A 26,147-nucleotide genomic window follows, 5' to 3' on the forward strand; every position below is an offset into this window, starting at 1 on the left:
TTTTAGTTGATTCCTTTTCATTTAAGTTCACCACTTGAGCTGGTACAGACAAGCATCTGACACAGGCAGAATTGTCCTCTGATTGCAGTTCTGTTTCTGTCTCCATCTGTTGGTATGAAGAAGTAATGCTCTTGCCAGAATAAGCAAGCTAATTTTAATTTTAAGAAAAACAAATAAAAAATAAGGAATTACATTCTTAATGCACTTTTTTCTTTGTGACAGTTAAGTCAGTTTGAAGATGCAAAACTCTCATGGGATATCAGCTTTTGTAGACAGATGGTCTTTGGTGGGGTTTTTGGTTTTTGGTTTTTTGTGGGGGGTGGGTTGAGCTTTTTGTTAGTGAGATTAAACTATGAAAGAGTTAAAAATCTGATGTATTAATTATGCCTAAATTCCATACATACTGTTCTTTGAGGAATTAGAAGTAAATACTATTATATCAACTCTTTTTCACCAGTGTGAGGTCAGGCATCATCAGTGTACCACAAAATTTTTAACAGTGAGAAGTCTCAAAAATCCTGACAGTCTTTGCACGTTCAGAGTTTCATGGGCTTTGTACATTGTTGCTTCTGAATTGCTAATGAAGAGCTCAATATAGCTTATGATGCATTTCAGATATTCTGGGTGGTGACTGGCTAGAGTGTCACTGACATCACAACATACAGCTGTTGACTTTCTATTGTCTCTGAGTCCTCCGCAAGTGCTTTAGACTGCTCTAGCAGCAGCTCTCCCAATGCCTGACTAGTCAGCTGGCTGTGTGTGCCGTTAGCTCTGAAGGAGCCATGCACAGCATCTGTCCACAGATACTATGGGAAGTATATTTTCATTGACTCCCTATGATGAAGTAAATACCAGTACAATGAAGGTATGTGACTCTTAAAATTCATTTGCTAAATATGTACAAAAGATAATCAAATATATGAAGAGTTATTTATGTTCACTTAGTGCCATAATTTTTGCTAGGGACATATGTGGTAAAATCCTTGCTATGTCCAAGCGTTTTGTTTATTTTGCAAAGATGTATTTGTTTAGGTTGATAGAATGAGGAATAGAAGTCATTTACTTCTCAGCAATAGTACAAGCTTCTCCCAGATCTGCCAAAATTTGTGATACTCTTTGTACTTTATTGATGGAATGGTCTACGTGTGTGCTCATTGGTATTTGTGTATAACAAAACAAATTGTCAGTTGGAAAAATGACTTCCTTTTCATGTTTATCTTAAAATAAACATGCTGTATGGCTTGTTTAATGTTAAAAATTTTATTGTGGAGCAATTACAGTATGGATGAGAACCTTCTTTTGGGAATTAAGAAACTAAGAACCTTAACTTTTGAAATAGATGTTAATTTTTTTTACCCTTTGGGGGAAAGAGGTAGAGTAATTTTAAAAGTAGTTGTAAAAGGAAAACCTAGATCTGTCATTACTATGTTTAAATAATCAAATTCACATTACAAAAGAGAGCAAATGCTAATCAACTGTATTTTTTAGAACTATCATTTCTAATCATACTGTCTGAATATTTTGAAGACTCATAAAATATCAAAATAAATGTCAAACTGAATTCTCACCATATAAACAATACTAAATAACTGAAATATGTCCATTAGTGTGTTTGAAAAGTTTTTAAAGTTTTGCTTGCTTTTTACCTGGAATTAGCCAAAAACTTTAACAGTATTTGGAATTGCTGTGATATTTTCAGTCTTCCCTTTCCCCATATGAAATAATCATTTTGATCTTGAGAAATAACTGCACTCTTTCATAGAAGAGATAACAAGAATTCACTAAAAGGCCTCTCATCAATTCTGAATCATTGCTCTCTTTCTTGTCTTTCTTTCTGATTTGCAACTGTGTAAATAATTAGGATCATCAAAATATTAATAGATATTATTAAAATTAGAGTCTTTTATCAGATACATTATTTCAACCTAATGCCAGGAGAATTGCATCATCATTTCTTTTTTAAGCTTCAGATTTTCTTTTAAGTTTTATATTGAGAACTACAAAAGAAAAAACAAATAGCATATACTCCTCCATCGTTGCCTACAACTGGTTTTATCCATCCTTTGTCACATTTCCATATATATATATATAAAATCTTTCCTCTTTTTCATTTCTTTCCTTTAGGTTTCTTTTTGTGTCTCTCTCTTTGTACCCCCACCGTGTGTGTGTGTGTGTGTGTGTGTGTGTGTGTGTGTGTGTGTGTGTGTATCTGTCTTTGTCTGTTTTTGTGGGTGTTGCCTCTCTCTCTCTACCTATCTTCTTTCCTTCTCCTTCCCTCCCCCATTCATTGGTCTTTCACACTTTGTCTAGGTCTCTCTTCCTTTCTCTCCATCTCTACATTTTGTGTCAGTCTGTTTCTCTCTGTCTGTATGTGTGTATCTATCTGTCTTCTCTTTTCTGCATGTCTGACTCTTTTTTCTTGGTATCTCTCTTCCTGTCTAGCTGTCTCTGTCTCTCCCTGTATCTGTCTCTCATTTTCCTTCTCTGTCTCTCTCTTCCTCTCTTTTTCTGTTAGTCCACTTTCCCTCTTTCTCTCTCTCTATTTCTTGATATCCTTTTACCCTCTTTTCTGTCTGTCCCCCCAAGCCTTTCTTCTTCCTCTTTCACTCTTATTCTTCTGTGTTTCTCTCCTCCTACCTCACTGTTCCTATTGGTGTCTCTCAGTTTTTGTGAGTGCTGTTTTTTCTCAGTCTTTCCTCTCTCTCAGCATTTTGCTCCCTTTTCTACATTACCCCTTTGTTTTTCCCCTGTCCGTGCTTTACTCCCATGAACTCTACAAATTTTCATTGTCATACAGGCTTTCAGTTTTCATTGGAACCAAATCTGCATTTATTTGTTTTTGTTTTTATTGGTTAATTAGTAGCAGTTACAGAATATATTTTAATTTATGTTAAACCCAGCACTTTAAAAAAGAATCTGGTGGGTAAATAATTAAATATATTTTAAGTAGATTTTACCTTTTGCTTAATTTAAATTTTAGAAACTTATGTTTTAGGCCTTATAACTTGGTTGAGATTATCACATATTCGAATCGTAATCTAAACTATTTTGTCTTCCAAAGATACACATTTTAGATTGTTAAAGGGAATTCTTTTTCTCTTAAAATGATTTTTTTCTTAATTTATCAGTTAAGAAGTTTTTTAATTTTTACTTATCAAGATAGTTAAGACAATATCCCATTTCATAATTGTGTTTCTGGCTATGGGTATACTTTTTTTTTATACCTGTATCTTTTTAATACCATTCTGTATTCTCCAAATGTATTACAGTGGATATATGTTCTTATGTTTTTCTTTCATTTTTAACTTTTTATTTTGAAATAATGATAAATTCACAGAAAGTAGCAAAAATGGTACAGAGAGGTCCCATGCATATTGTTAAAGATTTTTAACATTTTAAAAATGTCTTCTTCAAGATTTTATATCTCATATCTCAGTATTTAAATAGTCTGAATAACAAAAACTTAGCGTTTACCTATTTACTTAATCATAAACCCAGAATTGTCAAAACAATAATATTGTATTTTTTTATTTTTTAAAGCAGAATGACAGCAATTTTATTAAGGCATAGTATATCTTAATAGCACTGTGGTTTTATGATGATTAGCACAGAGCTATTGAGGAAGGAAATTAAATGTATTATTAAGTTATATATATGTTAGAAGCAAAGAACGATGTGTAAAATGAAAATCTTTTCAGAGCTGAGTCAAATGTTGTTCTCCTATAATTCCTTCCTCTGAAATCATGTAGCCCTTCTCATTTCTACATTCTTTTGATGTCTCTGTTACTTGTATAATTTTCTTCTCTGCTATATAGTTAGATTCCTGGTTGTGTGGGACAAGGAATGGGGGTAAAATAGGACCAAAAAAGTCATTGTTTTTGCATACTTTTTGGTTCACCTTCATAGCTGACCAACCCCCATTCTGGTTTTTATATGATGTCCTTAGTAGAGTTAGTACAGTGATTTTTTTTTCTCAAACTAAGTTCCTCTGAGCCTTATAGTGCTATAGATATCCTTTAGGAACTAGAGAAAAGCCTGAAGCCCAATTAATATTTCTCAACCCAGCCTCTCTTGTCACTTGACCAGAGCAAGTTAGTGTAAAAACAAAAGTGTATAAACACACACGTATACACAATTATTCTTCAGTATCTGCAGGGGATTAGTCATAGGACCCACCTCGAATACCCAAATCCAGGGATGCTCAAGTCCCTTTAATAAAGTGGTGTAGTATTCTCATATATTCTAAATCATTTCCAGATTACTTATAATACCTAATGCAACATAAATGTTATGTAAGTACTTGTTATGCTGTATTGTTAGGAAATACTGACAAGAAAAAAGTCTCTATATATGTTCAGTACAGACACAATCATTATAGGCCTTAATACATAGCACAGTCAGCAGTAGCTTAACTTTTTAAAAAAAAATTACTTCAATCCATAGTTTATTCAACTTACAGATGCAGAACTCAATACAGAGGCCCAACTGTACATGTGTGTGTGTGTGTGTATATTATACACACATATACATACATATAAAGGGTTTTGGTTCTACAGAGCCTTAACATGAATCCTAGTTAACAACCCGTATTTTATATTTTATATATAATGTGTAATATATAAAACATAAAACAAGAATTGCTAACTAGAATCTTTGTATAGGCTTCTGGAGAACCAAGAAACCTCTAAATTGTCTGTGAAAAGACACATGTATAGGTGATACATTTATTCAGTCTACAGCGTCAATTCGATGTCTTTCAACCTTTCTTGTGTTTTCAGTGCTTATAAGGGTATATAATTTCCCCCTTCTACAGCAGGCACTTCCAGAAAAATTGCATGTGGCTTTTTTCAGGTAGTGTGAGCAAATACAATGACTGATTACCAAGCACATCTGATGTTATACTACAATATGAGATCACAAGAGAGAGATAGAAGTACCCAGTACTTTCAATGTGCTAACTAAACCACAACCTTTTTTAACAGATAGAAAATGAATGACAACAAAAGTCGAAGACTATATGCTCCCATTGAATTCCAATGAAATAATTATAAAGAAAACCAAAGAATTTGTAAAGTATTAAAAACCACTAAAACAATTTGATGTGATGGGCATAACTAGGAAATAATGACAGAAAGCCATTATATTATCAAATATGAACTGTATTGGACTCTGATTTTATTCATTTTGTGCAAAGAAATAGGAAGTGGAGAACCAATTAAATTGGGCAGAACCTTAGGGACTCTAAAGGGAAGTTATGTTCACTCTATGAATGTAGTGTATAGTATAAATTTCCAGAGATCATGAGTTTCTCAGTCATGTTCACTCATGCTTAGCAGAAGTATCTTCAAGCCATAAAAGTGTTTGCACACATCTTTTTATAGAGAATGAAGGTAGTTGTCTATCACAACTGAAAGACAGCACCTGTTCTACCTCAAGCTGTTTTTAAGCTATTTTTACTGACCACAAAGTGATCTCTGCCTGAAAGGAGAAATAAAACGTTTTTGAGCCAATTCCCCTGAACATAATCCCTAGGGGCTTTCTTAAAAGACAATTTTGATCTTTTGTTAGAAAGAATGTAGTTGGCAATCCAAGAAGTGAAGGGTGGCACGTTAGTAGTTTTAAAACAGAGTATCTGCCCATTGTAACCTAACTTAAAATCCTACAAAGGAAACACATTTTTGTCATAGACGGAAATGGGTCATGTTAGATCTATTGATTCAATTGCTAGAGAATATGAAGTTTCACATGTTGATGAAACACATTAAGCCATCAAAGAACCTTTGGGTGGATTACATAAATGTGCCAGGAGTCCAGCATGAGTTCTGCTAAGAGTCTTTTATGATAGAGCTTAATACCTTTAAGGGTTTTCATTGTGATCCTGTGACAAAAATGAAATGCCCATTATGGGTAAAAAGTACACAGAGATAAATTCATTTAATTATATTGTAATACAGGAAAAAATAAAGTGCAAGAGAATTTTAAAGAAGTAAAGAGAACACATCAGAGTTTAAAAACCAACAGACTGAAGGCTTCTGATAAAATGGCCTAGGACTTGCCACAGCCTGTGTAAAGCATATGCCTTCTTGTTATTGACATTAAGAATGACTGAATAAAGAAACTGGGATTGTGCTCATGATGATGTTCACTTTTATTCCTAAACTATAAGCTACATATTATGCTATGAGCCACAAAATACATTAGTAAAGAATATAATGTATGATATTACACTAAATTAAATAAGTTAGTCAGAGAAAGACAAATACCATATGATTTCACTTACACATGGAATCTAAAGAACAAAATAAACCAACAAACAGAATCGAAAGACTCATAGACACAGAGCAGACTGGTGATGTCCAGAGGGGAGAAGGAGTTGGAGAACTGGGTGAGAAAAGATGAAGGAGCCCTGGTCAGGTGGCTCAGTTGGTTGGAGCATCATTCTGTCCACCAAAAGGTTGTGGATTCAGTTCTCGGCCAGAGCACATACTTAGGTTGCAGGTTCAATCCCCAGTTGGACCATGTATGGGAAGCAGCCAGTCAGTATTTCTCATATCAATATTTCTCTTTTTCTTGTGTCTCTCCACCCCCCTTCCTCTCTCTCTAAAATCAATAAACATGTTCTCAGATGAGGTTTAAAAAAAGATTAAGGGATTAAGAAGTATAAATTGGTATTTAAAAAATAGTCACAGGGATGTAAAATACAGTATACGGAGTATAATTAGTAATAGCTATGTATGGTGTCAGGTGGGTACTGGAGATATCAGGGGGAACACTTTGTAAAGTATATGATTATCTAACCACTATGCTATATAACTGAAACTAATATAAAATAATACTGAATATAAACCGTAATTGAAAAAAAGAATATAATGTATGAAATTAAACAACATAAAATATTAGTAACTTCAATGACTTCTGACACCAGCTTCTGACGTTCAGAGTTAGGCCATATTTCACAGATTGAGGGCATAGTCCTCCACAACTGTGCCCTCACTTCAGACCAGCTGGCTACAAATTAAAAGGTTCCCATTACCTGCTTAGGTTTCATGAGTCACTAGAACTTAGAACTAAGTCAGGAGAGTTCTGTACTTATGACTACAGTTTTATTATAAAGGATGCATATCAGACAGGCCAAAAGGAGAGACACACAGGGCAAGGTCTGGGAGGGTCTCAAATGCATTGTCCTTTTCCTGTAGAGTTAGGATGTGTTTGCTACAGTGATAGGTGACAATATGCAGAATATTGCTGTCCAGGGAAGTTTGCCCAGGCTTCAGTGTTCAAAGCTTTTCTTGGGGTTCTGTTAGATAAGCATAATTGATTGAATTATTGGCCATGCAGTTGAACCCAGTCTCCTGCCCTACTTCCTTTCACAGAGGTCATGCTAATAGCCCATGGCTAAAGCTCCAACTTTTTACTCACGTAATTAGTCTTTCTGATGTGGCAAGTCCCCATCATCTGTGTCATCTCAGTATAAACTATGTAGGGGCCCACCAGGACACACCTCAGTAGCATAAACTGTCAGGCCTGCCATCAATAACAGAGACACTCCCATCACTCCACAAATTCTAAGGATTTAGAAGCTACCTACCAGGAACCAGGGACAAAGGCCAAATTCTTTATTATACAAAGTCTTATTCTATAACTATTGATGTCTTTGGTGTTCTATATTAAGGAAATAGTTTACTTTTGAGGTAGTTTACTTTTGTGGTTCTCATTTTAAAAGGTAACTCTGAGGTCAACAGAATAAATAGGTGCTTGTCTTAACCAATTCCCTATAGTCCATTTCATAGTTCAGAAGGATCTCTATAGATGAATATACTGTTTAAAGAATTAATTATAATCAGTTCAAATTCAGTATGGAACAAAAACATATATTCTCTCCTTAATGCTCATTATCTTCAGTTCTCTCACATCCCCATTATCTGTGCCCAGTTGCCATGAATCTAAACTTCAACTTTCTTTATTTCCCAAAACAAGGCCATCCTTTTTTTTCTTCATATAATCCTTAAAACATATTTTACCGTGTACCAAGAGATCTTACTACAGTCTGATTTATTTTAATCTTGCATTTAACACATATATAGGGAGCTCCCAGTATAATTTGAGACTCTGATAGGCTTATAATTAAAGCAAAATTCATTTTACCCTCACCTGCACTATATTAGGAGGTCATTAATAAAGCCTTCAGGTAATAAGAGTTGTATTAATGGTTCTGACTTTACTGCATTGTGTCTTGCCTTCATCTGTCATTAGTTGAATATCTTCAGAATCTCACCAAGTTACGCCAGGATTCTCCAGGGTCTCTCCTGTGAGCTCATGAACAGCTCTTTCATGCTCTTCCAGTTTCACTCTTCTCTGGCCCGCTGCCACTTTTGCTAGTGCTTGCCATAAATTTGCTCCTATCCCTGCCAAAGGTTCTGTCTCCTAGAGTTACAACATCATTAGTCTTTAGGGTACCAAAATAACTACAATTTTCTATGCCAGGCTTGATTGCCTGCGCTATGTGTTTTCCACTTCTCCTTTGCTTTGGTTCTCTAATGGAAACTCTTTAGCTTCTGTTTTGGCTCAAACTAGGGCCCCTGCTACATGTAGAGTTCTTTTAGTACTCCAGCATTTCTAATTTCCAACTTCTTACATTTGGATTTGGTGTTACTAGGCTTTTTAAACACTGTGCCACACAGTGATGTAAAGTCAGATCTGAAAATGGCTGTGAAAGGAGGACACTTAGCCTGTTCTATAGCCAAGTAGTACCTGAGCTGTCTCATTTTAATTACTACCATTGCCCTGATGTTGGTTAAAGAATTGCAGAAACCTCCAGTCTTTTAGTCTACAGACTTCTCCCCGCAAGGACTCAACCTAAACAGTGCTGATATTGGTGTCAGCCTTAATGAGCCTCCCTTGACAGACTCAATCCAGTGTTTATCCTCACCCACGGTTCTCCCCTACCCCACAGCTATCTCAGCTTCCTTGCTTGTAGCACAGGGGTGTCAAACTCATTTTCACTGGGGGCCACATCAGCCTCATGGTTGCCTTCAATGGGCCAAACATAATTTCAGCTCCTTGACAGTTAAGGAGTAGTTACCTTTATATAGTTCTGAAATTGTTTTGGCCCTTTGAAGGCAACTGCAAGGCTGATGTGGCCCCCAGTGAAAATGAGTTTGACACCCCTATTCTGGCAAATAATATTCTAGGTAAAATAAAATATGAAAAGAGTTTGTTAGATATGAATTTCCACCACACTGCCTTTAGTTTCAGAGAGTAATAAACATTTTAAAGGCTTATCCTTCCACTTGTGCTTCTGTCCCTATTTTCTATATTTCCACCTCAAGTATTCTCTCCCATCCTCTTCCCTTTTCCCTCTTAAACCTCAAGCCTGTCTGTCTTCCTCCTTTCTCTGCTGGCTCCTTCTCTTTGGTCTGTACAGTTTCTGTCCTAACAGTCTTTCCCCAGCTTTGCATCTCTTGTGTTTGTTGCCAAATTCAGTAGATATTTTTGGTCCTCCACCTCCCTATTCATCTCATGGGCTGTTCCCTAGGGATTTTATCTCAAGATTACTGTTCTCACTCAGAGACCCCTGGGCAACTTCATCTGTGTTGATAATTCAAACCTTTCATCTATGCAGTGATTCTACCCAAAGAAATAGCATAAGCCCTGCCTTCTCCCCTTAACTCCAATTCATCCAATTCTCTGTTAGATTTCTCCAACTGAATGTCCTGAAGGCACTTTAAATTTACATGTACAAAACTGAGATTGTTCTGCACCAGATTCTCTTTTTACTCCTCGTATATTTCTCAGGAGAATGGGTAGCAAGCACCACCCCACCTTCATTGTGTCGTGTCATAACTGTTCCAGTTATCACAGTCCTAACCTTATCCTGGATGACCCGTGTGTCTAGTTAGCTTCACCCAATTAGTTACTTTCTGTTGTTATATTAACCTCTTCATTTCTAATGGTAGTATATGAGTTCTGTCCAGAAGGTATCCAGCCACGTAATATGAAAAATAAGAGACGTTTATTGAAGAAGATACACAATAAAAGAAACATTGTACATAGGACACTAACACCTCAGTCCCCTTCAAAGCAGACACTTTGGGGTTTCACACGGTTTTCCCAGTTGCCATCAGCTGCCCTGTCTTATTATCTTGAATCTCATCAATGGTATGAAATCTCTTCCTTCAAAGGTGATTCTAGTTTTAGGAAAAGTTGTGGGGCTCCAAATCTGGGCTGTAGTTTGGGGAAAAGGCAGAGTCATAGGGTGCTGAATCTGTGACTTTTGAGTCACCTGAGTGATTAGATGCTTTGCCAAAAAACTCTGCACCAGACGGGATATATGAGTGGGTGTGTTGTCGTGATGAAGCTGCCAATCACTAGTTTTGCCTATAGCTTCGGCCTACTAAATCATCTGAATAGTTTCCACAGAGGAATATTCAAGGTTAACACAAAATTTGATGCAGATTCATTGCTGTACTCATTCAGTCATTTTGAATGCAATGGCCACACAGTACACATGCTCACTCGGTGGCATCTACAGCCCCCACTGACTAGTACAGTGAAGTCATCATTGTCCATGCATGCTCATTCCAGTCCACTCTCCTTGGCTGCCAGGTTACACTGATGTTGTGCAAACTGTTCTCGTTATATTATCAATGGCTAGACTCTTTCCACACAGACCTCGTGTATAGGTAGTGGCTTAACTAGCAAGCGCTCTGGATCCTGACTACCTAAATGCAAATCCTAAGTCTGCCAGTTGCTATACTTGTAATCTTGAACAGGATGCCTAATCTTTCTCTGCCTCAGTTTTCTTATTTATAAAATGGGGATTATAAGAGCACCTAGCTGATAGACCTGTTATGAGGATTAATACAGTTAAAGCATTGAAAATAGTGTTTTGTGAATAATAAGTAGCTATGTAAGGGTTTGCTATTAATATTATTAAGTATGTATCATAATCAGTAATTGTTTTGTTTAGTCTGCAGTAGAATGTAAGCACATTGAGTACTGGGATCTTGTCTGCCTAGTTCACTGCTATATTCTCAACACTTAGAGCAGTGCTTAGCAGGTAGTTTCTAATCAAAAGATTAGGATGAATGAAATCTCTTTTTGCCCTGACTGATATGGCTTACTTGGTTGGGCATCATACTGCAAGGCAAAAGTTCACTGGTTCCATTCCCAGTCAGGGTACATGCCTGGGTTGCAGTGTTCTGTTCCCAGTTGAGGTGGTGCAAGAGGCAGCCGATTGATGTTTCTCTCCTTCTCTTTCTTGCTCCCTTCCCCTCTCTCTAAATATAGATAAATAAAATCTTTAAAAAAGGAAATCTCAGCCGTGGCTGGCGTGGCTCAGTGGGTTAAGCGCGGGCTACGAACCAAAGTGTCTCAGGTTCGATTCCCAGTAAGGGCACATGCCTGGGTTGCAGGCCACGGCCCCCAGCAACCGCACGTTGATGTTTCTTTCTCTCCCTCCCTCCCTTCCTTCTCTAAAAATAAATAAATAAAATCTTTTTTTAAAAAAAAGGAAATCTCTTTTTTCTTTTTCAGTCTTCACCTCTTAATCCTTTGTCTAACTCGTAGTCACTTTTCACCACAATTCTCATAACATTACAGGTAAAATGTTCTAGCAGGTAAACTACAGTATCTATACTGCTAGTACAGTATCTATACTGTTTAACTACAGTATCTATACTGTAGTTAAAATAATTCTCCATAACTTCTTTTAAGATAGTTCCCCTGTTATTTGGGCTTTCACACCCCTCATAAGATCAAGACTAAACTTCTAATCTTAACTTCAGTTATAACCACGCTTTGATGCTATTTTCCTGTTTTTTGTTTTTATAACATTAATGAAAAGTAGCAAGACCAGGAAAAGGAGCGTTGTAACAAACATTCAGTAGTTACTACTCAGAATTAGCAAATGCTGACCTTTCTTATATTCAAAACAGATCTTTTTTTTTTTTAAGAAATAAAATAAAGCCATCATTGAAGTCCCTTTTTTTCCTCTCACCCAGAACCCTCCATTTCCCTCTCTAGAGATAATTACTTAATGTGGAATAGGTGTGTACCCTTCCTATCCAGCTTGTGTGGTTTTTTACATAAGTTGTATTTTGGAGATCATTCTGCTTTTTCATTAAACATTTAACATTCTTTTGGGGACTTTTTAATACAGCTGTAGTTCATTTCATTGTTTTGTTGTGCAATGGGAATATACCACAGTTATGCTTAATCAGTTTCTCTACTGATGGACATTTGATCTTTCCCGTTTGCTTTGAAATAAAACAATGCAATATTTTTGTATGTCTCCTCATGCACATGAGTCTCTTTAGTGTATAGGTCCAAAAGTGGAAATGTTAGGCTCTAGGACTTGAAGAATTTAAACGTCAACCAGTGTCACAGATTGTTTATTAAATTTACATGTTTGAGAGTCCCCATTCCCCATGCCCTTGCTAACTCTAGATATTATCAAATTTTTTCTCTTCATCCCCAGTTCATACTCTCTATTTCTATTACATAGGCTTCTCTTTTCTATTGTCCCCATTTCTCCACTTAGAATACAAAACATTTGTATAAAACCTTATCACTTCATATAACATTTTCCCTAAAAGTAATTTGTCTCATAGTCTTATAGGGCCCCACTAAAAATTTATTTTCTCCTATTCTTCAATTTAACAAAAAAGTCTGTTCCCCTCTGTTTAAATATACTATTAAAATTATTTTGTGTGTTTGTTGACAAATGTCATTATTAACCTCTTATTTGGGGTTTAACAAAAAGCTATTTCAGGCCATGATAGTTCTTTCTCTTTTGCTGTTTTCAAATATAGCTAATATTGTAGATATATTGCTCTTTGGGATTACTCAGTAAATTTTTGTTAGATGACAGTAATTGTTTATAAATCACATAGATGTTTAGCATTTTCAAATGTTGGTGCTTATGTTCCTGTTTAAGTAACTGACAAGTAACTGAGAATGTGAATTTCTACTTCTAAATAAAGCATGAACCGTTTTCCTTGCCTTTCTCATTAGAGACCTTTGTCCAGTTGGTTTTGTCATTATTACTTTAGGAGAAGCTTATATGTGTTGGTCTTGTGCATTTGGCTTATTTTATAAATGTGCCTGCTTAATTTTTTTCTCTCTAAGGAAAGAAATACAGCATTGTATCCATCTAATGAAATGATATTGAATAACCAAGTAGTAATAAAGGAAGAATAATGCAGTGTCTTTGTCAAATTCTATTCAGATAACTTTAATAATGTAACTTTTTTTTCTGTTAACATTCATGTGTAAAGTACTTTATTTCTTCTTGTAGGATCCAGATTTCTTTCTCAGAAAAAAATAATTTAAATGATTTTTTGATATTTTGTTAACCTAGAGTAAACTGGGTTCCACTGTGTGAAATTAGAGTATTCATTTTTTTAATTGCCCATCTTTTCAATTCTTTGCTGCTATAGAACCAAAAATTAGGCCCTAGGCATAATAAAGTGATCCTTTGATTTAGCAGTATTGACATTGCATTTTTGTTGGTGAAAATTCTATCTGAAATTTTCACTAGAGAAACTACTCATTCTGTATATACTGAATGAGTAGTTCATTCTGAAACTACACAGACTGTATATACTAATCTGCCTTTCCAAATGTTTCTAATTCTTCCCTGCTTTGTTACCTTGAGGAAAGTATTAAGCTATGCATATTTACTATTTGTAAACTACTGGGCTTCACGTTGTTCTTTAATCACAAACTGAATCCTTATTGCCAGCCAGATTTACATAGTGTGATGCTTAAGATCACAAAAGAGAGGAAGATTAAGAGAAATTGTGTGATAACCTGGCAGTTCTGATAATTCAGTAGTGATTAGCCTTACTGACCATTAATATGAAATTAATAGTGCTTTCTTCCTCTGTACAAAGAATAGTATGTAGCACCTATCCATGTGAAAAGGATAAGTTTATTTTCTGTGTTAAACACAATGTTAAGGTGGTACTGCATATTATAAATATTTTTTAAATAAAGGTGCTTTATATACCCAAGTTTTCCCTCTCCTTGGTACATATAAGAGGTAGCATAGCATTGTAGGCAAGACCCTGGAGTGGAACACCTGTCTGCCCTGTTTATGTCCTGATTTCCACACTTACTAGCTGTGTGACCTTGGACAAAGCACTTAAACTCTCTACCTTAGTTTCCTAATCTGTAAAACAAGGGTGATCATAGGGCCTACTTTTTAGAATTATTGTCTTTATATGAATTAATAATGAAAGATATCACAGCAGTATTTATGATATGACAAACTATATACAGTACCAGAATTATTTTTTGGTGGTAGTTTTTTGTATTTCTTTTGTAAGTTGCCTATTCCCCATTTCTTTCTTTTGCCTGTTTATTTATAAAAACTCCTTCAGAGATTTTGGTTCTTTTGTGTTAGAAATATTTGCTATCATTTCCTTTTTAATTTTTGTTATATTTTTTCATACAGAAATATTGAAACTTCATTGTAAATTTTGTTAATATTTTCCTTTTATAGATTGTAGATTTTCATGTCATGCTTGAGAAGAACTCCCTCACCCAATAATTATGAATATATTTCCTGTATCCTAGTACTATCATAGTTCTACGTTTTTTAGGTTATGATCTTTAATTTTACCAGCCTATTTAGGCATATGCTTCTGAAGATTTTATTATAAATACATACATGTGGCATTTTTCTTTTGTTAGCTACCTAGTAGCATAGAAATTGTATGTAATCAAATCTTTGACTTGTTACTAATAAATAACATATTGTGATTGGAAGAATATTTTTTCAAAGTTGAATATGAATTTTGAGCACATATGTCCATCTCTTAGGTTAATCATTCCAAGAAATTCAATTTTTAAATATCAGTTAACAGTAGGTACATAGGTACTGACATGTATACACATAATAAATGCCAAAATATTCATTTTTTCCCTCTAACTTGTGTCTGTCTTGTAGAAACTTAACCAAATTCAAATAACTTTCTTAGTCACTTTCACTTACTGTGTAAGTATTTATTACATTTTAGAGTGGTGCATTTAATTGGATCCTAAATGCTGTGGCAGACATACTATGTTTTATGCCTTTCTTGTGGCTTTCTCTGATTGATTACCTACATGCCCATACAGCCTTAGGTAACCTCAAAAGTGTAGGCTTTGTTCCAAGATAAAGGTTTTTTATTTCAGTGGGTAGAAGAAGTTGGAGTATCTCTTTTACTTGAACGTTTGGAGAGGAAAAAGATTTTTATTTAAAATACACTAATATTTAGGAGAAGAATGCAAAGTTTGTATGAATTTTAAATGTTGAAACAGTGTGCTCAAAATGAGAGAGTCCCTTGGGGTTATGCATTGTCCACTCCATAACATACATTCATACAGACTCTAGTGTTCATCCTCCTCTATTGATCTTTGTAGGGTATATGCATAAGAAAACTTGACATGTGCAAAGCCACTGTGCACCCATGATGGGGCTTATCTCAGTCTTCAAGGTGCATCCAGGACACAGCAAACTAGGCCTCGGCCATCTACTGGCCTGAAGTAATTCTGACTGTGGAAGATACCTAACATTTTTGGAGTGCAGAATCTGGGAGAGAGGCTGTGATGGGTGCATAAACCATTCCATCCTCCCAACAGTTATGAGCTAAATATTCTTTTTTTTTTTTCATTTTATATGAAATAAAATTATAGCTCAGACAGATTAAATAATTTATCACAGTCTTAACTGGCTGAACTAGAATTTAAACTCAGATCTCATGCTAGTGTATTTGATCACTCTATTATATCATTGCCTCCTTCCAGTCAATATCTGGTCATATTGGTTCAAAATCACTCATTCACTTAGTTTGTTGTCAAGTGATATACAGTGATCCCTCACCTATCGCAGGAGTTATGTTCCATAGACTCCCGCGATTGGTGAAAATCCGTGAAGTAGCGGCATTATATTTATCTTATTTATATATATTTTAAGGCTTTGTAAACCCTTCCCACACTCCTATAACCTTTCCCACTCTCTTATTAACCTTTCCCACACTCTTATAAACACTTCATATGCTCTTAAACATTTTCTACACTCTTAAAGTTACGTAATTTTAACAACATATAAAATTCTGTATGGGTACTCATCAGTGAAGTATACAAAATCCCACGATACAGCAAAAACTCCACAATACAGAATTAGATTAAAAAAACAACAACTGTGATACAGTGAAACTGCAATAAGTGAACCACGATATAGCAAGAGACGACTGTAGCATATTAGCAAGTATTGTCCGTATATATTGGTTGTACTACTTTGGACAAATCATTTGACCTCTGGATGTTAATAACTTGTATGATAGATTATAAGATTGGACTAGGTGGTCTCTTGGGCTCCTTGGGTCTCTTTAGGACCTTCTCATCTTTCTAAAATTTTTAGGGTTTACCTTTTCACATGTGCCTCTTCCTCATTACACCTTGCAGTTATTGCCTTAACCTGTGCATTATTCATTTAAGTGGATCACAGCCTTCCTTTATTAGAATTTCAAATTTTAGGATTCTTGATTAAATCACAAAGTCACTTTACAAAGAACAAAAATTTGCTTAGTTAATGCTGCTATATTGTGTCTATAATTTTATGAGAGAAAAAGTTAAAATGAAGAAAACTTATATTGAAGTTATTTTTTATTCTTTGTTTTTGGTTGTCAGTCCATCACAAAATGTCAGCTGGCTTTGGCTAGAAATAAATAGCAGAGATTTATTCAAGGATCTCAAGATTTGCAAGTCAGAAAAGCTACCAGTGTTCTGAAGAAAAGAGAAAAATTGAGAGTTCTTATAGTAGAAAGTACATTCTTGAGAAAAATCAGTACTGCATTTTAAGCCTCTGGATTGTCTGAGATGTAACCTTCAGATGTCCAGTGATCTGGATAACATATGTCAGATGGTCTGGACACATGAACATTCTTTCCTAAGTTCTTCAGAGGATTATCTATAGTGTTTATATAGATATAGATATAGATATATAGATATAGATATAGATATATATCTCGAAGCATTGATACATTACTGAAAAGTTTAAAAGTTTAAGCTTCAAGGCTAGTTAAAGCAAAAATACAATCATTTTTTCCTGTCTCAGCCTACTTTTTGTTAGTAATTTATCAGCTTGACTGGACTGACTCCATTTTATTTCTTCACTCTTTTCTCATGGTGTAACTTAAAAACAAACAAACAAAAAACACCCAGTCGTTTGATTTAATGGCTCAGTAACCTTTGGCAGATTGAGATGACAATGTCAGTTAAAATATAACTTTGACATTTGTTTCTGATATCTCCTTTTTTATTATCCCTTAATCAAACACAGTGCAATTGAAATGTAAAACCTAATGTGAATCTGTGTCAGGATTATGAATGATGATATTTGAAAAATAGTTTTTGAGTTTAGCATAAGATATAATTGTTCTATGATGCATACTTGGCAGTATTAGAATTATATCTCCTGGTGCTTAGGAGATATAATTCTCCATTTATATTCATTAATTCTCCATTATAATTCTCCATTCTCCATTTTTTCACCTTGAAACTGTGCTATTCTGTTTATAGATGACAAAATTGTCAAAGGATGGTGGAAGCACTATAAAGGATTTTTATAATTATTTATTTGCTATGACCTATTCACTTGCACCAAAAAATATAAAATGAGCCCTGGCCGGTGTGGCTCAGTTGGTTGTAGCATCGTCCCTTACATCAAAATGTTGTGGATTCAGTTCCTGGTGAGAGTATGTACAGGAGACAACAGATGTTTTTCTCTCATGTCAATATTTGTTTCTTCCTCTCTTTGTGAAAGCAATGAAATAATGTCCTCAGGTGATGAGATAAATAATAAAACTGACTTTAAAAGCAAATGACACTGGCCCTTACTAGTGTGGCTCAGTTGGTTGGGCGTCATCCTGCAAAGCCAAAATTCACTGGTTTGATTCCCAGTCAGCACATATCTGGGTTGTGGGATTGGTTCCTGTGCAGGGCACATGTGAGATACAGCTGATTGATGTTTTCTCTCTTTCATCGATGTTTCTCTCCCTCTCTTTCTACCTCCCTCCCCCTCTCTAAAAATAAATAAATAAAATATATTTTTAAATAAGCAGATGACATTTGACAATTACTGTGGAAGGCAGTGTACCAACTGCAAGGAATGGTATTTCACAGACAAGCTAAATTGGCATTCAAGAGCAAGACCCCTAGCTTCAAGTTCAGGATGATGGAGTAGGAAGTTCTTGAGCTTATTACCTCCTCTAATTGACACCAAAACTACAGCTACATCTAGAACAGCTATCTCTGGGAATGACCTGAAGACTAGCAGTACAGATTTTCTACATCTACAGATATAAAGAAAAAGCCACTTTGAAACAAATAGGAGGGAAAGAGCATATGTCTAGTTACCCACCTACCTTCCCCCTGGCTCCCCATGTGGTAACTCACAAGTGGGAGGAATATTACAACCACAGAGATCTCCCTGGAAGATTGAAGGGTTTCAGCCCTAACCTGGGAATGTGTACCAGGAAGAGGAGCATCCATACTCTCTGGTTTTGAAAACCAGTGGGGCTTATGTCTGGGAAAGCTAAAGGGACATAGGAAACTAAAGATGCACTCTTTCAGAGTCTCAAAACAAAGGCAGCAGTTTGAAAAGCATATAGGTCATACATGAAAGTGATATACTGACTAATTATAGGGTATGTGCTTGAAGGACAGGAACCTGTTGGAGTCAGAAGTGCTAGTAGGAGCTGTTTTTCCCCCTTTTTTTCCTCTCTTTCCACCTAGCTGGTTTCATGCTGGCAGGTACCATTTCTGATACTTTTCATTAACCTTGCTAACACTATTAACCCTACCCTAGCATTTCCCTGAGGACTCACCCAGACTAGTACCCCTTCAAAGCAGCTCCTTCTCTGCCACACCCAGTAGGTAGCCTCAGTCAGCACCAGCATACAGCACTATGCCTTGCAGCCAGCCACACCAATGGCTTGCATTGCACACTAATGATCCTGCAACAGTTATGGCCAGGACTCGCAGCCATCTGAGCCAGGGACCAGCCTTGCCTGCCAGTGTGCCCATGGAAATTGTGCTACAGCCACAAAAGGAGTTCATACTAGGTCACTGAGGGAACACCTTTGGAGCACCTGGCTTTGGTGACAAGGTTGGATGTTACCACTGGGCCCCACAGAACACCTTCTAAATAAGACCACTTTCACTCTTCAAAACCAGGAGATGCAACTGACCGAATACATGGAAACAGAGGCAAATAAGAAGAGAATAATGTATATTCCAAACAAACCAGAAAGAAAAGGCAAAACCCCAGAAAAAGAACTAAAAGAAATAGAGGTAAGCTGTCTAATAGATAAAGAGTTCAAAGTAATAATCATAAAGGTACTCATTAAACTCTGCAAGCAAGTGGGTAAACTCAGTGAGAACTTCAACAAAGAAAAAAATTATGAAAAGAACCTATCAAAGCTGAAGAATATAAAAACCGAAATGAGAAAATAACACTTGAGGGGATCAGCAGCAGGTTAAATGACACAGAAGAATGGATTAACACTTGGAAAGACAGGATAGTGGCAATCACCCAATTAGAAGGGCAAAGGGAAAAAAAATAAGAATAGCATAAGGGATCTCTGGGGCATCATCAAGCATACTAACATTCAAATCTTAGGGGTCCCTGAAGGAGAAAAGAGACAGATAGGGATGGAAAACCTATTTGAAGAAATAATGGCTGAAAACTTCCCTAACTTGATGAAGGAAACAAACATCTAAGCTTAGGAAGCCCAGAGAGTACCAAAGAAGATGAACTCGAAGAAACCCACAGGAAGACACAGTTAAAGAGAGAACATCTTAAAAGCAGCAATAGAAAAACAACTAGTTATATACAAGGGGATGCCCATGAAACTATCACCTGAGTTTTCAACAGAAACTTTGCAGGCCAGAAGAGAGTGAACGATATATTGAACATGATGAAAGGGGAAAATGTACAACCAAGACTGCTCTATCCAGCAAGGTTATTCAGAAATGAAGGACATCAAGATTTTCCCAGACCAAAAAAACAAAAAAGATTGTATTTTGCCAGACAAGCAAAAGCTAAAAGAGTTCATCACCATTAAATCAGCATTACAAGAAACATTAAAGGTAATCTTCAAGTGAAAAGGGCCAAAACTAGAAATAAGAAAATTGATGAAAGGAAAAAAAATCTCACTAGCCCTGACTGTTGTGGTTCGGTGAGTTGGGCATCTTCCTGCAAACCAAAAGACTACCTATTCGATTCCCAGTTGGGGCACGTGCCTGGGTTGCAGGCCTGGTCCCCTGTTGGTGGTGTTAGAGACAACAGTGTTTCTCTCCCCCTCTTTCTCCCTCCCTTCCCTTCTCTTGAAAAATAAATAAATAAAATCTTTTTAAAAATCGCACTAATACAGGCAAACACAGTGAAGATAGTAAACCACTTATAAATCTAGTATGAAAACAATTAAAATGGCAACAAGTACATACTTATCAATTAATTTTTATTGTAAATTGTATTGTAAAATCTATTGTAAATTTTATTTATTATACCCAATAATTACTTTATATTGCATGGGGAATGGAGGTGGAGAGGGGATAGGGGGATAAATGGTGATGAAAAAAATTTAAAAACTTAATTTTAAATGTAAATGGACTTAGTGCTCCATTCAAAAGACATAGGGTAACTGAATGTGTAAAAAACAAGACCCTTACATATGCTGCCTACATGAGACTCACTTCAGATTGAAAGATACACACAGACTGAAAGTAATGGGATGGAAAAAGATATTTCATGAAAATGAAAATGGGAAAAAAAGCTGGGATAGCAATACTTATATCAGACAAAATAGACTTTATTTTTTCATTGAATTTATTGGTTGATATTGGTTTGCAAAACCATACAGGTTTCAAGTGTACAGCTCAATAAAACATCATTTGCACATTGCATCATGTGCCTATTACCTCAAGCAGAGTCTCTTTCCATGCCCATTTCCCCCTCCCCTTTACCCACCCCCACCCACCCCATCTCCCTTCCACTTTGGCTGTCACCACACTGTTGTCTGTGTCTATGTGTTGTGTGTGTGTGTGTGTGTGTGTGTGTGTGTGTGTGTGTATGGGTTTTTTTTTATTTAAACCTTTTCTTTACCTTCTTTCCTTCAGTTCCCCAATTCCCCTCTCTCTGACAGTTGTCAGTCTGTTCCATGTATCCATGCCTCTGTTTTTATTTTGTTCATCAGTTTAAGACAAAACAATTTAAAACAAAGGCTGTAACAAAGACCTAGCAGTTCCACTTCTGGGTGCTTATCTGAAGAAAACAAAACACTAATATGAAAGGATATACACATCCCTATGTTCACTGCAGCATTACATACAACAGCCAAAATGTGGAAGCAACCTAGGTGTTCATAAGTAGATGAATGGATAAACAAGAAGTGGATATACGATGTCTTTCCAGAAAAAAGTCCAGCCATTGTTAATATAACAAGAATGGTTTTCACAATATTGATGTAACCTGGCAGCCAAGGAGAGTGAACTGGAAAGCACAAGAGTGAACAATGATGACTTCACTGTACTAGTCAGTGGGAGCAGTAGATGCCATTGAGTGAGCTGTGCATTCTGTGGCCATCATATTCAAAATGACTGAACGAGTGGAGCAGTGAATCTGCATCAGATTTTCTATGAAGCTTGTACATTTCCTCCAGGGAAACTTCAGTTGATTTAGAAGGCCACAGCTATGGGCAAAACTGGTGATTGGCAGCTTCACCACAGCAACACATCCACTCATACATCATGTCTGGTGCAGTTTTTGGCAAAACATCAAATCACTCAGGCGACTCAGTCCCCTACAGCCCAGATTTGGTGCCCTGTGGCTTTTGCCTTTTCCCAAAACTAAAAACAGCTTTGAAAGGGAAGAGATTTCAGACCGTTGATGAGATTCAGGAAGATACGATGGGGTAGGTTATGGGGATTGGGAGAACCATATGAGATCTCAAGGTGCCTGCTTTGAAGGGGACTGAGGCATCATTGTTTTTTGTATCTTGTATCTTCTTCAATAAATGTCTCTATTTGTCATATTGTGTGGTTAAATACCTTCTGGACAGACCTCATATATACAAGGTGGGGCAAAAGTAGGTTTACAGTTATCATATGGAAAATAATATAGCAACTAATAATAATACAAGAATAAACTTTCATGTACTCACAACTGTAAATCTACTTTTGCCCCACCTTGTGTGTGCATGGATAGACCAAAAGGGTATTATGCCAAGTGAAATAAATCAGAGGAAGACAAAGACTACCATTTCACTTATATGTGGAATCTAAAAAATTAAACAGAGTCATAGACACAGAAGAACTGATAGTTATCAGAGGACTGGGTGTTGGGGAAATGAGCAAAAAGGTAAAAGGATTCAAGAGATACAAACATATATTTATAACATAAATAAGTCATGGAAATGTAAAGTACAGGATAAGGAATACGGTCAGTAATATCACATCTTAGTACAGTGAGAGGTGGATACTGGACTTTTCATGATTGCTTTGTAAGATTTATAAATATCAATCATTGTTGTATACCAAGCTTTACATTCGGTAATGAAAATTGGGCATGAAAAAAAGTAGATAACAATATTGGCATTGATCTCTTAGATCAATGACTATTTAAAAATAGTTATTTTGTTCTTTAGAAACTTTGTTTTTAGCAGACAACGTGGGTTTCTTTGAAAATGTTGAATGGCTTATTATAGTATAGTTTTGTTCTTTTAAAATCTAGAGTGTGATTATTATTCAAAATTATTCTTCTCTGAATTCTAAGGTGTTGTAACTCTGGGTGAAAACTCTAAAAGTCATAGTTCTTGGAGTCAGGTGGTCCTGGTTGTGATCCCAGGCAAACCTTTTTTCATTATCTGTAAATGATGATTAATATCTCCCTTACAACACAGACCACAAAGTAGGTTATTATGTTAGTTACCTGCTTTCTTCTCCCTTCTGCTTTTCCTGCTAAACTCTCTAGGTGGCCTCAGTGAGTTAGTTATTCAGGCTCACAAAAGAAATACATGTCAGAATTAGTTGAAACTTCATGTTGTGATTCCTGTTTTGGACAAAAAAATAAAATCACCAGCAGTAATATTTTTAATTTTCAATTTACTGTGTGGTGTTCCATTTCACTTGACTATTTTGTTTAAATGTTTTATTTTATTTTTAGGCCACTGAAAGGTATGGTATATTTTATCCACGACAGTACGTTTCAGTCCAGGAATCTACAGTGGTGACAAGGACATGGGACTCCTCCTGCCAGATTCCAGATGGTTCAGTACAATTGACATCCTGGCTGACAACTGTGAAAAAGAACCTTGGATTATTTTATTTTATTTTTGTGGGATACCACAATCCAAAATCCATAGGACACATCAGGTAACCTCTCTTGTCACTTGAGAAAAAACACATTCATTTTTCTTTCAAAATACTACATATAAAATGCAAAGAGCCAGGGTATTTTAAGTAACTGTTCTTAGTAAGTTTATTGCTTTGATAATGAATAGTTAACCTTGGTACAGAATATAATCTAGGAAGACATGTTCTTTTTTTTAATAAAGATTTTATTTATTTACCTTTTAGAGAGAGAGGAAGGGAGAGAGAAACAGGGAGAAAAATACCACTGTGTGAGAGCCATCAATTGGTTGCTTCTCACATGCCCCCATCTGGGACCTGGCCCAAAACCCAGGCATGTGCCCTGACTGAGGATCAAACCAGTGACCTTCCGGTTCGCAAGCTGGTGCTCAATCCACTGAGCCACACGAGCCAGGGCAGGAAGACATGTTCTTTATTCAATTGAGTCTACTTGCAACTTTAGGATTTATTTCTCTTTTAAAACTTTTCAGATGTATTTTCTCCCTCAAGACTTTATCATGAAATTTTCAGAAATAAAGAAAAATTGAAAGAATTTTATACTGAGCAACCATATAATCACTCCAACATTCCAACATTAACATTTTATCATACTTAAACCTGTACCTGTCCACCTATATCCATTCCTGTATCGAGCCATCAACTAATCTTAAATTTTTTGATACACTTCAGAATACGTTTTTCTTGTTCTCACCCTCCCCCAAAATTGTAATTGTGTGAGGTGATGGATTGTGGTAATTATTCAGCAATATATACTTGTGTCAAATCATCATGTTGTACACCTTAAACTTGCACATGATTATAAAGCTAGTACAAAAAAGTTATCTACATCAGCTTTGCTTTTCAATTTCACATTTTCTAAAATGAAAGCTATCTCTGATACATTTTATTTCATATTCAGTGTAAAGTCCCCAGTGTTTTTTTTTTTTTTTAACTCAAAGCATGAAATAATTTTGGCATCTTATAAAGTCAGTATACTAGACTGTCTGGTAATATATGGTGTTTGGCATTCAGTCACTAAGTCAGGAGAGTTTTCAAATACTTGATTCATATTGTCAAACAGTTATTAATATAGATACACAACTGTGGTTTGTATAGAATGTTGCTGTTTATGTTTTAAATTATTTCCTTTCAGAGTTGCAGGGTAATTTAAGAAATTTGGAATTTTAGAACTCTAAATAGAAGCTATGATAGGAAAATATTTTTCTCACAGGATGATATTCACAATATCCCTTTAAGGGGAAAAATTCTAATGTCATCTAAATATATATTTAAAATACTCCAGCCACTGCCTCCCATCTCAATATAGCTTATTCCTTAAGGTTTCTTAAGAACTTTCATAAGTGGTCTGTGCATCAAAATCACCCCGTACCCTTATAATTCTTCTCTCATTGTATGATGAGTTTTTTTTATTTGAACTGGTCTGCCACTAAGGTGCATACTCCTTGAAAGCAGGAATTTTGCTTCTCTCTGGGTATATTCAACTTTATTTCTGGAACATAGAAAGTATTCAGACAATATTGGTGGTAACTGAATGCAAGAAATGTTTCAGGCTAAATTAAATTTTTATCTTTTTTTTTCTAAGGCTTCAAGTTCCCTATAGAATTCTAAAATAACCTTTGCTGATGAGGATGTCTGATACTGTTAATGTAAAAAATGAAACTGAAGCAATGAAGGATTTGGAGGCGGAAGTGAAAGATACAACCAGAGTTGAAAATCTTACCAAATCAGAGAACTATGGGAAGATTTTGGCAGAGAAGAATGAACATTGTATTGACAACAATATTGATTTTCAGGTAAAGAGGATTTTTTCTCTGGTTACAAATACTGAATATTCAATATACAATTAACCTCTTCATACAAAACTCACTTTCAGACTTTTAAAGGGATAAGTTGACCCATTGGGACATGCATTATGAGCTAGTTTTTGAGCTGTCTGGATTAGTTTGTTGAGTCTAGCTCTTTGACTTGCTTGTATCATGCAATACAATTCTTTTCATTTATAGTGACCAATACTTTTTTTTACTGGCTTTCTACTTTTTCGTTCCATTTCATACCTTATCGGTATTGTGAGAGTTCAGAATTTAACCGAAGAACTCCTACAGTATAGAAGAATAAAAAGATGGAAACTGCACAAGTTCTGTTGGCAAAAATAGCCTTCAGGGGAAGAAGTCAACCATGACTAAAAAAAGACTGGAGAGGAAAAAAATTCACTTAAGCCTTTTGATGGTATCTATACCTATATGATGACTTAGAACTAACCATTGAGAAAGCTTTTCATTCCAGGTATAGATAGCAACTGAGAAGGTGGTCAACAAATTCAAGATACATAAAAATTGTTTCAAGTTGTGCTTGTAGTATTTAGTGCTAAGTGTTTCAGTTATCTCTTACTCTATAACAAATTACCACAAAACAAAGAGCTAATAATTTTAAAACAAAATTTGTTAAAACTCTGTTGCATTTTATTTTTTAATAACTCATGAATTGTGAGTTGGAAAATGGAATAGGGGCTGGCTAGATGCACAAGGAATCAAAAGAAGGTCCTCACTAATATTTAACTGGTAGGTGGTCTGGCCTGGAAGGTCCAGAACTGTTTTCCTCACATAGCTGGCACTTTGGTGCCAATGGCTAGAATGTCGACTAGCTGAAACTGGGAGTACCTACCTATAGTCCTTCCAGCATGTAGGCCCCAGGCTAGTCAGACTGACTGTGATGGTGACTTAGCCATAGCA

At 35.8% G+C, this 26,147-nt stretch overlaps 1 protein-coding gene across 6 annotated transcripts in view; it reads left to right on the plus strand.

The window, feature by feature from the left end:
* R3HDM1 (R3H domain containing 1) overlaps positions 1 to 26,147 on the plus strand; it is a 217,470-nt gene that overhangs the window by 64,616 nt on the left and 126,707 nt on the right. For 5 of the 6 annotated variants that reach the window (XM_045826036.1, XM_045826041.1, XM_045826038.1 and 2 more), the window contains exons 2-3: positions 23,213 to 23,421; positions 25,001 to 25,211. In XM_045826036.1, the coding sequence (XP_045681992.1) occupies positions 25,041 to 25,211 (171 nt within the window). In that variant the 5' untranslated portion in view covers positions 23,213 to 23,421; positions 25,001 to 25,040. Of the gene's footprint in view, positions 1 to 752; positions 866 to 23,212; positions 23,422 to 25,000; positions 25,212 to 26,147 lie in introns of those variants that run through there. The other variant, XM_045826037.1, reaches the window with a different exon arrangement.

This window comes from Phyllostomus hastatus, unplaced genomic scaffold (assembly GCF_019186645.2).
Source record: "Phyllostomus hastatus isolate PE091 unplaced genomic scaffold, TTU_PhHast_1.1 phas_scaffold_60, whole genome shotgun sequence".
Taxonomy (NCBI): domain Eukaryota; kingdom Metazoa; phylum Chordata; class Mammalia; order Chiroptera; family Phyllostomidae; genus Phyllostomus; species Phyllostomus hastatus.